Source organism: Apteryx mantelli, chromosome 2 (assembly GCF_036417845.1).
Source record: "Apteryx mantelli isolate bAptMan1 chromosome 2, bAptMan1.hap1, whole genome shotgun sequence".
Taxonomy (NCBI): Eukaryota; Metazoa; Chordata; class Aves; order Apterygiformes; family Apterygidae; genus Apteryx; species Apteryx mantelli.
Window position 1 is genome coordinate 77,628,454 of NC_089979.1, and position 15,389 is coordinate 77,643,842.

The 15,389-nt window shown below is 42.5% G+C and overlaps 1 protein-coding gene across 1 annotated transcript in view; it reads right to left on the reverse strand.

Annotated features, from left to right (window-relative positions):
- CTDP1 (CTD phosphatase subunit 1) overlaps positions 1–13,911 on the reverse strand; it is a 122,067-nt gene extending 108,156 nt beyond the window's left edge. The window contains exon 1 of the mRNA XM_067290945.1: positions 13,473–13,911. Within this exon, the coding sequence (XP_067147046.1) occupies positions 13,473–13,792 (320 nt within the window). The 5' untranslated portion in view covers positions 13,793–13,911. The remainder of the gene's footprint in view (positions 1–13,472) is intronic.
- Between the last annotated feature and the right edge of the window lie 1,478 nt (positions 13,912–15,389).

The window sequence follows — 15,389 nt, forward strand, 5'->3', positions numbered from 1 at the left end:
AGAATTCTACTGCTGGCAGTATTAATAGCATTCACCTCTCTCCCTAAGTTTCCTAGGGACCCACGTGGTGGTAGGCAGAGACCATTGGCTAATTCAATACTAACATTCTCAAGGAAAATGATGGAAGAAAAAAAAAAAAAGAAAAACAAAAACAAAGCACCCTTTTTCAAGTTTTACAAACTGTCACGACTGTGCAAGCGAGCCAGGCATTGGGGAAGAGCAGACAGACTGAACAGCACACTAATTTTTATGGACAGATCATTCTTCCTCCAATACCTGTCCCCGCTCTGACAGCCAAAGCATTGCAACAGGATAGCTAGGTGGACTGCCCATATTATTTCTTTCAAGGAATGAAGTACAAAGGGATTTAAGTGAAACTTGAACAAGTAAATAAGGAAACCCACTCTATGATCTTATACACATTCTTTCCAGATGTGCTCGTAAGAAACAGAGACACTATTCGTGCCATTATAGCAAAAAAATTTTTTTGTTGCAACAATCACAGATATGAACAAACATCATACTAATGGTCTCAGGATGCAGTAGATGACCATAAGCCTGTCATTGCTCTCCCAGCACTTCCATTTCTAAAAAGGAAAGAAACCCCCCCCCCCACCCCACACTTTCAACAGTATCTGCTTCCAATAACCAGCATGAGGCAGAGGAAAAAAGGAAAAAAAGAACAACAACAACAACAAAACCTTTCATGAAATCTGATATGAGCATTTTGCTTTCATTAATAGATGAAGTCAATGCCCTTGCTAACTCTAAGGCCTGGTCATTAGCGCTGAATCAAAATATAAGACATTTGTATCAAACACAATGATGGCTATGGTTTCATGTGGAAAAGCCAGCATATAAGGTTCTCACATTTATGCTACAGTTTGCTACTTCTTGGTTGTAGCAAACTGGTAACTGGATCACTGAACTGAGCATATTTTAAACGAACAAGTGAAGAAATCCCCGCTTTCCCCAAAACAAAGTCAACCCCCAAAGGTTTTGTTTGCTTTGTGTTTTAAATCTGATCTTCCAGCATGATCTAACAGTTTCAGCAGTAAAAACAGTACAAGAGCAAGAACCTCTTGAACTATCTTCATCACAGAGAACCTCTAACTACAGCCTGTGGGGTCAGCCAACTGTAGCGCAGGAGCACAGTGGCCATAAGATAGCTCTACAGAGAACTGTACCTTAATGGTGTGTCCACGCAGCACAACACGGTGGCAGGCAGGTTACCTTAGTTTCCTCAAGCACTGAGAACTACTCAGTGTAAATTGAAAGGCAGAGTAAGCTAGCCATGGCCTTGCATTACACCTCAGCTCCTCTTCTACAGATAGCTCACCTAACTGCTTGCTGCCAAAGAAAGGGAATGTTTTACTTTCTCTTTCCTCACCCCAACCCTTCCTCCGAAAGCCCACCCCAGCTTTGGCACTTCCTGAAATGACTGATTTGGTAACTTGAGGGTAGAAGAACCAACCAGCCCTATCCAGGTTTCTTGCTGGGTTTGGTGAGCAGCTCAAAGCAACTCATGGAAGGGTCCAACAAGGCTCTTGTCCCAAAGGCTGGGACAAGATCAACAGTGTAAGCGTGAGGCTAAGAGTGGGGGAGGACTGAGGTAGTTTCAGCAACTCGCATTATCTCATGGAACATACCTGTATCCCCAGTAGTAACCAGGCTACTCCTGTTAGCATTTATCTTACCCATTTTTTCAGGACTAGCTCTAACATCCCCATTATTTATTCCATCTCCATTTATGTATTCCCTTAACACAGCCTGTTTAAGGGCACCATGCATCAACATAGAAAATATACGGTGCAATTTGCCAAATGCGTGAATGGGAAAACAGACAAAAGTTACAAGCCATAAATTTGCTGCCCTGCACTTGTTTATATCTCATCAGTATCTATCAAAAGCCAAGAGATTTCCAGATTTCCTCAGATCAGTTTGGGATAAAGAAAGATGTCTTGGATACCTGGGTGGGTACTGTAGTCACTTAAAGCTGCTGTCCTCAACCTAATGCCATATGCCTTTGCAATTAGCATTAGAAGTAAAACTGTAATCACGCAACAAAATGAAGTAGTCTTCCACTGTACAACTAAACACAAGCTGCACAGGTTTTGCAGCATGTTCAGGAGAGTGTTGTTGACAAACTGGAAAGCAGTACAAACACCAAATGAACATATGTCAGATCCATGCTTATTAATACCAAGTACTATTGAATCATCCAAACAATCTGCATCAAATATGACTACGTAATCTTTTAGCAGCTGCTGCAAGACTAGAATGGCAGACACATGAACCCATGTCCAATTAAAAGCCTACCTCTACAGTTCAGTTTACTCAGATTTGTGAAACACTGACAACATTTTGTTAGCCTACAGCAGAACAGCATCTTGTGGTATGTGGCTGCAGCATTTAGACCCACTAAAGAGCCATCAAGCCCAATTTACTGTAATATCAACCACAACCTCTATTACATAGGACTGAATTTTCATAGCAAGCATTTTGCAGAGCCTTAATCACCTTAAAATCACCATGAAAGATAATTCCTTAAATAGTTAACCATCAGACTTGATAATTTAAAAACAAACAAAAAGCCCCACAACAATACCCACCAAGAAGTAGGTAAAGGATGTCGGAGTGGGAGACGGACCCGGAGTAACGATGAGTCTCAATGTGAGTATGATCGTTCTCCCTTTATTCAAGCTTTTACAGAGTATATATAGACAGGAAATAAGCACATGTGCTAGCGATAGCTATATGATTGGTTTACAGCCTCTGTTCACACGCCTAAAGCGGATATATGATTGGTACAGGATTGCTGTCCACGTGGAGAGGTCTGTCGACATGTACTGGATCTAGCCCCTCCTTGACTTGTTTACCACTACTTGTCTTCCCCCTTTTGTAACGGTCTAGGAATGTTCAAGGACAGCTCGCATAGACGCGGGGCCCTCCCTTCATCAAGAAGGCAGGATTGCTCACTTCTAAGAGATCATGCCCTTTCTCGCTTAACCATTCTTCCACAGGTAGAGGATCCTTAAATAATAGATTAAAAATACCAATGATGATAAAAAGACACTAACACATGCTATCATATCGCTTGCTGTTGCAGGCAACCACAGCCTACAGCCCCTTTCAGGTTTTGCAATGAATGGCTTCATCAGTTCTATATAGAAGCCTTGACCTACACTAAATGGCAAGCGAGGATACAATGCTGTATTTCAAATACATAGAATCCAAAAGGCCTCAAGGCAAGTCTTTTGATTAAAAAAAAACAAAAGCAGACAAAAAACTATTGTAACATGATACAGACATCAGAGTACAGACATCACATTTACTTCAACAATAAAATAAAAACTGCCATGAGCATTAGTTTCTAGGAGGAATGGTTCAAACTTCAAGGTATCATCTCAACTCTTCAAAGAGAATGTGAAATGATAGGAATTGGGACTTTCTTCTGTTAAACAAACTATTCACAATTATGAGTTCTTAAAAATGTGTGTAAACTTAAAAACATTTTAGAACAGGAGAGCTAAAAAGTGATTCTCCTGCTTTTCAGGCAAGATATCTGGTTAGTTTTAGATACTGTCAACAGTACTATGTAGGTCATGAATACCAGCAGAAACATTAGGGTCAGAGTTTCTGGATTTTATTATTTATAATCCAAAAGACATCTGAAGCATGAACTAAGTCTATGCATTTGATTTGCCTGATTTCTAAGCCTTCAAGTTGCATTTCAGTCCATTGCTGAAGAACAGTTTGGTGTTACAAGGATGGAGGTAGGCTCCCTCTCTCTCTGCACAAACACTCCTATGGTCAGCTTCTTGCACATTGCAAGCGGTCGCTGTTAGAAGCTAATGATGTTATCCTAAAGTTCAGGAGAAAAATAGTTTGGAATCGCAGTGCCCTTTCACACAAAATCTAGTCACACTTTCAAAGGTGATTTAGAATGGCTTTTTATTGCATTTAGAACACTTACATTAAAATTTTTCCTATGTCACAGGATTTTAGTAAACGACATTTTTTGTAAAAGGTAAAGGTAAGAATGTAATTCCTTCAAAAGAATAAATCCTTTTACTTAAAAAAATCTCGTAACAATGTGCTGTTGATTTCATTGCGCATGAAATTCAAAGTTAATAGTTCATGCTTTTCCTAACTTGTTTCATTAGTATTAAGTGGTCTATCTAACAATAATAGAAGAAAATAAGCTGTCATGTCTCAGTAATTCTTTGAAGTGACAAGTAGTTCCGTAGTTTCTCCCTCCTCCCAATTATTATCATTAACTATTTGCATTACTGTCTTATGCATTTGTGTTTCTACTGATACTGTCTCTCTGACTATAGCGTTAGTAGTCACATGGCATGATTTCTATCTGCCACCCTTCTCAAATACTTGCAACATTCAACTTCAGCCCTTAAAGGAACTGCATCTAACAGTGCAAGACCAAAATGATGAAAAATTACTTTCATGTTCACACACATGATTACATTTTCTTAATTAAGATGACTAACTTGAAACAGACAGGTAACAGTAAAACCAACAAAGTGAACGTGTCCTTCAGCAACTTCTTGGCCTTGTTTAACATCAGAACTTAACATCAGACTAATTAATCCAGTTACAGATTGAAACAGAATTTGCATTATAGCCAACTTCTTTCTACCACATAGCACATCTTAGAAAAGTAGGAATTATGCAGTGCATGAAAAGGCATTCTAAACCAGTCAAAATATAGTAGCTTTAAAACAATGTCCAGATTTAAAAACAGAACGATACTTGCAGTTTTAACATGAATACTCACGGTTTTTACAGTTACACTAAAGGAAGTGTTTTTTTTTCTTTTTATGATTTCTCCTCATTTAGTATTTCATGAAACCACTGCCATCAGCACATCCATTTATGCGAAGTACATGGCAAAAGCAGTAAGTAGTATGGGTTTTAAAAAAACTGGAAATGACTTCACTCACAAAAGCTGGCAGAGGAAGAACAAGAGATGGTACAGCTCTTTAAAGTAGTTTTTTTGTTTTTTTAAAGCAAGTATTCTTACAAAGCTTACATTATCCCAGGATCTATTTTTTAAACCATTCTATATGTAGCCTTTTAATATTTTGCACTTCCAGAGAAGTTCATGAGTTAGTAATATTCACCTGACGGCAGAATCAAAAATCTAAGCCATCCAAGTCCACACGTGGCATTTAAGACATATGATGAACATGGCCAACCTAACTGAAAACTTTAAGCATTTATCCAAAAGGTTGAAGTGGCAGAGTACTGATTGTACATACTTATAACTGACAGAACAAAATTAACCTAAATTTGCAGTTTTCTTTTCCTGATTGAACCACCCATTGTCTTTGACTTTGGTGTCAGTTACAAAAGAATGGCAGTCATAGCTGAATTGCTGTAAATCAAAGTCACAACAGCCTTGACTAATCCCATCTCTGATCCCTTTTTGTTCTTTTCAGGTGTATCCCTCTTCAAAGCCCCTGCCCCTCCAAATAAAGGCACATAATTTCCCCTACATCTCAAAGCAAGTTACCACTGTGTTCCTCCCTACCCCCACCCAAGATCACCTATGATTACCTGAGCAGATCTGATTTTCCTGCTGCACCTGCAGGCCCACATCTAGAGAAACACCTACAAATAACAAATAGCTCCTTGACCACGAAGAGAGCCTTGACACCAAAGCAGAGAAACAGGACTTGGAAAGCAACAGCTTAACATAAACACACTTGGCAACAAAGCTAGATGTGTGCTTTTTAAGCTGCTTTTTCCTGTGCACAAGATTCTCCCAGATTTATGAACTCTCTCCCTCTGCTTTGGAAAGCTGTATATATTAACAGAGAACATTACATCTTTTCCAGACTTTTGATCATTTTTTGCCTTAGAACAAGACACTTAACTGATTATGGTCCTTTCATCTATTATTTCCAAATAATGTAAGAATGGGAAGAGGCTTGTGAAAAGATGCAGAATCCTTGAGTCCGATAGCTCCCCCCCCCCCTCCACCCTGTCCCATGTACACTGTGGCACACTTATCTTGATACTTTCTGCTTATTCCTTCCTCTTGGAATTCCTGTTAAGCCAAATGAACATATTTATACAGGAACATTTAATAACTTTTAACACCCTTAAAAGCAAGTATGACCAAAACTGTCTCAAGTTACATACAGATTACGTTCGAACAAAGGAACAGCAGCTCCACATTTGGCAGCAGCCACATGACTTGCCTTAGGGACACCCGAAGAACATCACATATACCAGAATTCTACTCCAAAATGAGAGCACAACTGTTTAGAGGGCTGCTCAACATAAAAAGAGAAAGTATTAGAAGTTTCTGTAAAGTTACCTGGAAGGTTAATTAAATTCCCTTCCTCTTTTAAGAATGCCTTCCTTGGCTAGGACTGTTCATCTGCCCTCTCTCCTGTGAATGGTGATTCAAGCAGTTTACCCCACTTAGCTTGGATCAAGACCTTTTGCCTTACACACCAGCCAAATGCTGCAGTGGTTTAGATGAAAATATTAAACAAGAAAGCACTACAATGCAAACAAATGTCCATTATTCGCTTCTATTCAGAACATGTGCCTTCAGTGCCTTATTCTACAGTGTTTCTCAAAACATTTGTAGGAAGGCGAGAGAAAGGTTTTTCACTTTAAAGATTTATTAGTCAAGTAATGGCCTGGCAATATTCTAGCCTTTCCTTTAAGAAGTCACATGCTAAAAAAATTCTAGATGTGTCTATAAATAATCTACCTGCCACCTTTTACACAGTAATGCACAAAATAAAAAGAGGATCCTGATAATTCTGATGAATGGTATCTTACACGAATCAACCAGTATCACCTAATTAAAAGTCTGCTATTTCAGTACCATTAAATGATTAAAGCAAATTCCTTTCCTGTTGCACTGGAAAGAGCGTAAAACAACCTCTTTCAAATAGTAAGTTTAGAAAATAGGCTGGTTTCTTTTAGTTTGTTTGTTCACTTTAAATAGAATCAATGTCTGAGAAAGCAACAAAAAACATGAAGTGTGCTCGCACAACTGGTGTATGTGCCTCACTCAGGCTAGTTTCTTTTCACGAACATGCTAGCCTGAGACCACCGCAATTTCTACTGCCTTGAAGCAGTGGTTCATCTTTTGGGGCAACAAGCACTTCTTCGTTACAAGGACGGATACAGATTCTGTAGGAAAACACATGGCATTTCAGTACTGTTGCAAAATACTAGCCAAGAGTGGTGAGAAAAACTCACCAAAGTTTCACAGTACACATTATATACGGTAGAATTTTCTTGTCCACACCAAAAAAGAGCAACTTTCTATCTTCCAAAGCATTTTGAAGACCAGTAAGTCTCTCCTGCTAGTGACAATATTCTTCCCTAAAAGTCCAAGGCCTTTGTAATGATTTTGTAAGTCTAGGTTCAGCAGAATAATACCTAGACAAGATGTATAATCAAGATCCTTAAGTGGTATTGCATTATAGGTCACAGCTTATTTTCCGGGAAGTCTTATTTTGCTCTCCTGTATACTTTAGTAGACAACTGTTGCAAATTCAACTATTCACACATGCTAGAAGACCTTATATTAGCCTTTAATTAAACCTTTAACTACACAAAAGATACAAAATATTCTTATGAGACATGTTCTTTAAGTGACAACTTGATTCATTTTGATTTAGTGAGTTCAAATGTTGGTTATCAAGTCACCCAAAAAGAATCTTCCACTGCATAACACTGACTTTAAAAAACTGATGGCTAGCATCACTACTAGGGTCAGCCCTTAAGTTAACAGCAAATATTCAGTCACCAAATCAGACAGCTCCAGGTAGGCACACAAGCTGTATTACTAAGATATCTTAAAGGAAACAGAAGAAAAAAAAAATCTTAGGTCAAGATAGAAACTTTTAAAAAAAATTCAAAGCAAAAGCCCTCACCTCTTCCTTCCTACCTTGAATCCCTCTCAGTTCAAAGGGCCAGGTATTGCACAGCATAAAAATTAATCATCCCAGTCCTGCAGCATAATTTTTGTACATACGTTCTCTCTTCAGAAGTGTTTTTGTTTTAAGATTAAGGAAAAAACACACAACAGTTTTAAAGAAATATACTATACAACTTTGCCTTAGAAAGTCTGTGATTTTCTAAACAACTCCAGTACTGAAGTAAAGCTTGAAAATGCAGTAAAGAAACCATCTAGACAGCAATTAAATAAAAATTCATTACAATTTGTGAAAAAGCAAAATGGATTTCCAACGGGGCATCTACAAACATATACCTTTTTCAAGAACTATAACCAATTTGTAGATCTACAACGGGATGCACAAAATAGTTAAATGAGCTATTTCACTCTGTCTGCAGGTCCAGGGGATTCTGCATACACCCACATACAGTGGCAAAGTCCTTGAGCTCAAGAAAGATCACCAACTTGTAGGAAGAACTCCAAGAACAGAAAATTCCCCGGTTTGGGAGAAGCCCTATAAGGATAAAAGTAATGTGTTACTAAAGACTACCATTCCAAATGCCATAGGGGAAATATGCAACCTTAATAATGTTACTTCCTGATGTGAACATGTTACTTATCCCCTTAACAACTACACTGGCATTTACACAACTGCTTTGATCTGACCTAAACGCAGCCTACTGCTGAAAGGATGATTCCGTCATTCCTTTCCCCATATTACACTCATGTTAGTGCATATGAGCCAGATGAGGGAATTGATTGGTATGGACTATTTTGGGGGAGACTGGGTGGGAAGGATGGAAAGGAAGGAAAGAGGCCAAGCTAGATTAAGCTAGATCATCTCCAACATCCAACTAACTGCAAGCTGGAGGCAGACAGATGTGTAAGCATTCCTTCCAGCCAACTCTCACATCAGCCTGAAACAATCATGAAACTACAGCCTAAGGAAGCCACAATGAAAAGAGCTACACGGCTGCCACAACCACACCGCGCATCAGCCCACCTTTCCTGGTAACTTCTGAGCCTGATGTCTGATTCCAACTAAACCTGACTGAGCACTTTGATGCTCTGAGATAATGAAGTTTCTACAGCGTGAGCTCCCAACTTGTTAGATACCAGAGAACTAGGAAGAGGAAAAAAAGAAAGCAATTAAGGAAGGAAACCCCTTATCTACAACTCAGACCTTTTTCAGTATCAAACTCAACCAAACCCAAGACACATGTGCTAAAAAGCAGGCTTCCTTAGTATCAGAGCTCACAGTATATGGGTGGTGGGGGCGGGGGGAGAAATACACAGGAAACATGTTGGAAAGATACATACCATAACCTATTACAAAAAAAAAAAAAAAAAAAAAAGTGGATAAAAAGAAAGTAGGTGAGAGATGTAGCAAGCAGGAACTGCCAAGTGTTACTCAACAATCCTCAGTGTTTATAGACTTTTTCTCTGTAGGCTCTAATAAGCTCATTAAATATCTGACAGGACATCGTGAAAATATTTGTGTCTAACAGAAGTAGCAAGTTGTTGTTTTTCTGTAGTTTATTGCAAATGTCATCACTTCAAATAAACTAATTCATCAGTATTTTATTCCCCTTGAAGGCTGCAAGATGAAAGGTACTGGGGTCCAGGGTTAAATGTCCTTCTCATCTTGGGTGGTAAACTAAGCCCTCAGGCTTAGTGGCATTAGATAAGCAAAGGAAGATATCCTTTTTATAAAATCAAGTTTTTGATACAAAAAATGCCAAGTAACAACACTTAACAATGCACAGTTTTAGGGAACAGATTCCCTCCTCTTTCTTGCTATCTTCTCTAAAAGAGGAGATGTAAATTTTGCTTCCTTAGAATCCAGATATGTTTAAACAAGATTTTGATACAACTCATTTATTTTACGCTCTGCAGAAGAACACAAGTTTTAGCTAATAAAGCTATGTAAGAAGACACAAAGGCCCAGCTTAGATGTACAGGTAATAAATCTTTTTGAAGATTCTGCTAACATGAATCATACAAGAGAATTTAAGTAGCCTATCCCATCATTAGGGCCTGAAAGGGAACGATTGTTTCATATTACAAACGCTTATGTAAATGTTCACATAAAACACAAAATAATGCCCCAACCCAGAATCCTGACATACCAGTGGCTGCTTCAGAATGATTAACTTGATGGGTAACTGGGGTAACTAGCATTAATAATATAAAGAGCATGGCAGCAGATCTTGACATTTTATATGTTGCTGCTGCCAGCAATGGAAGTTATGTAAAATCAAAGACCTTTCATTAACTGCTTGCTGTCATCCCTGCTATTTACAGTTCTAAGAGGTCAAACTCCTTCCTCTCTCAAGCCCTGGTTTGAGATTTGATGCAAGCCTACCTACGCTAGTATACGTAACAGTCACCTCCTGCCTGCCTCAGGCTGTCAGCCCCACCCCATGCCATCCTCTTCACTGTGCCGACAGTCATTTGTGCGTCAACACAGCAGACTGGATTGGGAACGGTTCCTGCTGGAAAATTGATGTAAAGCTTCCCCCTCCCCAAGCCATATCAGTGATGCCACTGTTTTTGCCAAAGCAATGCACAGCAGAAAGAAGGGAATGACTGCTTCAGCCAACACCAGTGTCAAAAAGTGGCTAATCAAACTACAGGAAAATTAAGTGCTAAATGTATGGTACATCACTTTCATATACTGATAGATTTTATTCCATGTCAGATTTTAACAGAAAATAAAGAAAGGTTAGAAACATATCTTCCTAAGAGGGAGAAACTAGTGCTACAAGATGTAATTTGTTTCAGAAATGACCAAATCTGACATAATAAAAATTTAGTCAATTATGTTATTTATCCTCAAAGAAAAAGTTCTAATCCATTTACCTTCTCATGTTCTACCTAAAAGGCAAAATATTTGGATTAGGAAGTTTTCCTACAGTGTTTATTGTTGAAATATTGCTGAAATATTTGCATGCATCTTTAGTTTATAGTGAGTTAGGGGCTAAACTGACCAATGAGATTTCTTTTGAAGGCAGCATATGGCACCTACCACCATGAATAGTTGGGATAAAAAAATTCATCCTCTAGCAACACTGGAAAAAAATTTCTACATTATTACCTTTATCACTACTGTATTTTAACACTGTACAACCTTAACACATATTTACTTTTAAATGCTGCTGATCGGTACAAAAATGTTATTATTCCCATTCCACAAATGGGAAGCCACAGACAAGAGATCTAATGCTCACAAAGAAAACTTGTTAGTGACATCATGCGACCCATAAGCAACTGCTATACTTCTGTGTCCCACTGCTGAGCTAGCTCTGCTACCCTCAGGACATCCTTTCACTGTCTGTTCGCTTGGACTTTTCTTTTACATTTTCCCAGTAACTACCATTACAGCCTGCAATAGAGAATGCTAGCTGAAAATTCAGAATTCCAGAAAAGCAAAGTTTAGCCATAGTCAATAGTAGGAAGCTAACTTCTAGCCGTGTAAGACAGTGTGCTAGGAAGCCACGAACACAACAGCAAAAGAATAGTATTTTCTAAATGTTTCAAAGCAAGCTATCATCAAGTGAATCTATGTTGAAAAAAAAAAATCCAACACAGGCACTGCATAAAAATTTGTGCATACAAGTCCTAAAGTTTACATTTAGCAAAGGTAAAATGTTGCTATGCTAGTCCCAGCATAATTTTCAATTGTTTACATTTACTATCTAAAGTCATCTTGCTTTTGTTTTTTTCCCAGGTGCTTAGTCAACATAATGAAAACACAACAGGCCAACTTTATCAGCTCTTCCACAAAGCACTATCAAGATGAACTTCATCACACATACACTGTTTTAAAATTTTAGCGTGTATTTTTCAGACACTTTTAGTCTGAGTTAGCATTTGTGAAACGTGTTCTAAAGCAGATATTAAAGGACTGTCCACCTTGCACCAGAGGCAAGAGCTGAACACCAGAGTAGCACAGAGGGAAAGCCATGGTCTTATTGCAGGGAAAAAAAAAAAACCTTCTCAGAAGCAAGAAAAACACAGCTTTATCTTCTCTGTATCATCTCATATTACTGACTGATAAAAATTCAGTGTTTTTCTTAAACCTCTGAGAATGCCTCTGTAAACAGATGTTTTGCATATACTCCTGGTTTTCAATCAAGAAAGTTTAGGCCTGGCTGTACCCACCCAAGAACAAAGAGACCTGCAATAAAAGAAAATAACTTGCTGTCATAAAACAGAGGAAGTAGAGGGTTTCAATGGTTTCCTGTTGAGAAAGAAATCTGCTTGAAGCGCAGGGTAGCAAGCTATTAGCCCAATTTAACATAGAAATCTGAGAGGCCCTATAAGAGTTTAAAAGTGAGTTAACCAATATGCAATCTTATCAAGACAAAGCCATTGTTGAACTATGGAAAATATCTGGCATTTAACCCCTTGCTCCTTTAATAATTCAAATTCATCATCTAGTTTGCATTTGTGAGGTCTCATGCATTAAAACATCTATAGTATTAATAGCATCTGGGCTGCCAGCATTATATATATGGTATTTAGTAACTGAAGTTTTTCTAATACAGCATTAAAATCCCTCTTACTAAGCAGTAAATGATCCCTTCAGTAGTCGAGTTTTGCACAAACTAAACAGTAAACTGCCAAACTTGAGAATAATATCTCCAATTAGTTTTGTTAGTAAGAGCTGTTTTTCACAAAGTTGCGAAACCCATGAAGGTGATGCTCAGTTCTCTGAAAATACAGTTCACAGCAAAGTACTGAATTCTGGAACAATGAAATAGAGAATGATTTCTTGCACCTCCACACCTCTCCCAGCCTCCCCCTTACACGACTGTTTTCCGCATTCAACATAAAACTTCACAAGATAAATCTTTTCTTGCTAGAAGTTAAATGGCTGTGAAACACAGATCAAACACTTACAGTGGACTAACCTTTACAATCCACATCAATCATCATGAAGGGGAAGCAAAGCTTAAACGCAGGAGAATGCTGCTGTTAAACATCACCTTGCTCGCATCTGCAATCACGGGAAGCTATCACGAATATAATGCTGATTTCTCCCCTGCCCCACCCGCACAGGTTGGGAATGGATCCCGACTGACTGTATGGGGCACAGCATATTGCAGGATACGGCCAAGAGAGGGTAACAACTACTACTGCGACTATAACTACAAGAGAGGGTGACAATTACAGCTACTCTGGATAAACGAAGGGGTTTAATAGGTACAAGAGGCAGAAAACAAGGGCTTTATCTTTTAGCTCAGGACCCTGGCAGGGCGGGGAGGGGAGGGGAGGGGAGCCAACTCTCGGCTTTTTACGGAAGAAGCGCGAAAGCCGCATTTCAGGGCGGCCTTCCCAGGCACTCGCCGCCCCGGGGGGCCTCGCAGCCCCCCCGGCCCGACAGCCGCGGGCGCCCGAAGACGGGCGGCCGGAAAGCACCGGCCCGCCGCCGTCGCGGTGCTCGGCGCTGCCCGCCCCGCGTCCCCCCTCCTCCCCAACCACCCCCCGCCGCGGTGCTCGGCGCTGTCCCCGCACTCACCCGGGCGCGATGACCTGTCCGGGCCGCGCGCAGAGCTCCCGCACCACGCCGGGCCGCTCCGCTTTCAGCTTGCGCTCGGGGCCGGCGCGCTGCGGCCGGGTGCTGGCGCCGCCGCCGGCGGGCGGCGGGGCGGCGGGTCGCGGGGCCGGCGGCAGCGGGGCGCAGAGCGCCAGCACCGAGCCGATCTGCACCGCCGCCCCCACCGACACCTTCCACTCCAGGAGGCGCAGCGGCCGCGGGCCCGGCGCCCGGATCTCCGCGATCACCCCCGCGGGATCCTCCGCCGCGGGCCCGCCGCCCCTCTCCGCCGGCCCCTCCATGGTGCCGGCCGCGGCGGCCGCTCCCGGGAAGGGTCGCTATGGCAACGGCCGCGCCGCCGCCGCGTCGGTAACGGGGCCGGGGCGCCGCGCGCTGCCCGGCAGGGGAGGGGGCGGGGGAGGCGCGGGACCCTCAACAGTCGCCAGCGGCGCCGACGGGGAGCGGGGTCACGGCCCTGGCACGCAGGCGCAGGCCGCCGCGCGCCCGGCCGGCCGGCCTTAAAGGGGCCGCCGCACGGGACTTGCCGCGCGGGGCGGGGAGAGAAGGGAAACGGTGGGGGAAGGGGGGAGGGTGGGAGGGAGGGGAAAGAATCAGAGAAGAGAAAAGAAAGGGGGAGGAAAAAAAAAAAAGAAGACTCTCGCCCACGTCTTCCCACTCCGGCGAAGGAGAGAGCACTAAGTCCCTCCCCCGCTTCAAACACATTTCCGGATCCGCGCGCGCCCTCACCTGCCCCAGCGCGTGGGGCGAGCTACAGGGGAGAGGCGCTCGAACTACGGCTCCCGGCATACAGTGCGCTGCCTACCAGCTCCAGCATGCTCCGCGCACGGGCCTGTGCGCAGTCGCGGGAGGCGGTTGCCCGCGGGCGGGAGAGCGCGGTGCACGCTGGGCATTGTAGTTTCCCTCCCGTCAGCGACCGCTGGCGGCGCGGGAAGCGTGGCGCCGGGGGTGGGGGCTTACGGTCACGGCTCCGGCCTGGGGCAGCGGCCGCCGCGCTGCTCTGAGGCGCGGCCCCGCGGCGGTTCCGTGCTGCTGTTCACCCCAGAGCCGGCTGGGGGGCGGGGGGCGCGCCCCTGCCCGCCGTAACGGTCGCACGCCGCCGTGCAAGTGCAGCCGGCCTCTGGGCCGCGGCCCGGTTCCGGGTCTTCGGCACGGAGGCAGCAGGTTTGCAGAGTACAGTTACCTCCGCAGTCTCATCATTGCGTGCTAAGCGGGGAGGAGATGCTACAAGCAGCCCCGGAAACACATGACCCAGCTTCAGCATCTCCAGTACTTGTTAGCAAGTACAAATCCTTGTGCCTGGTTGGCACTCCCAGCGTTCATGTGTCTGAGCCTGGGAGCTCAGAGCAACAGGCACAGAGACAAGGGCCTCCACAAGAGGTCCTTTCCGGACAACTGGGAGTGTTTGACTTGCTAGCAGCAAGAATATTGAGAGGGAGAAGCCTTTGTGGACAGGAAAGCCTGACAGTGCACAGTCTACAGGCAGTCTCTAAAGGGCAGGTTCTTGTAAAGTTTTTCCTCCTAACATGCCAGTAGAGAACAAGAACAATGTGGACTGGTTGGGACATTGCTGTGAACTTCATGGCAAGACTGGGTCATAAGGCAGGCATCATCACCAACAACCAGAGATAAGGAAATTCTTGAATTAAAGTTGCCGTGCATCTTGTATCAGCTCCTTATACACAGGCGTGATGACACACTGCATGATCACATACGTTTTTCTCTAGATTCCTTCCTCATACAACAAAATGAAGGGAACTGCTTTTGGAGAGAACTGAAGGTTATATAATAAAGGAGGCTTTGACTGTATGGTTCTCCACTCATTTGTTGCAGAAGTTGGAAAGTATGTTACGAATGAAACTAAGGAACTGTTAAGAAGGA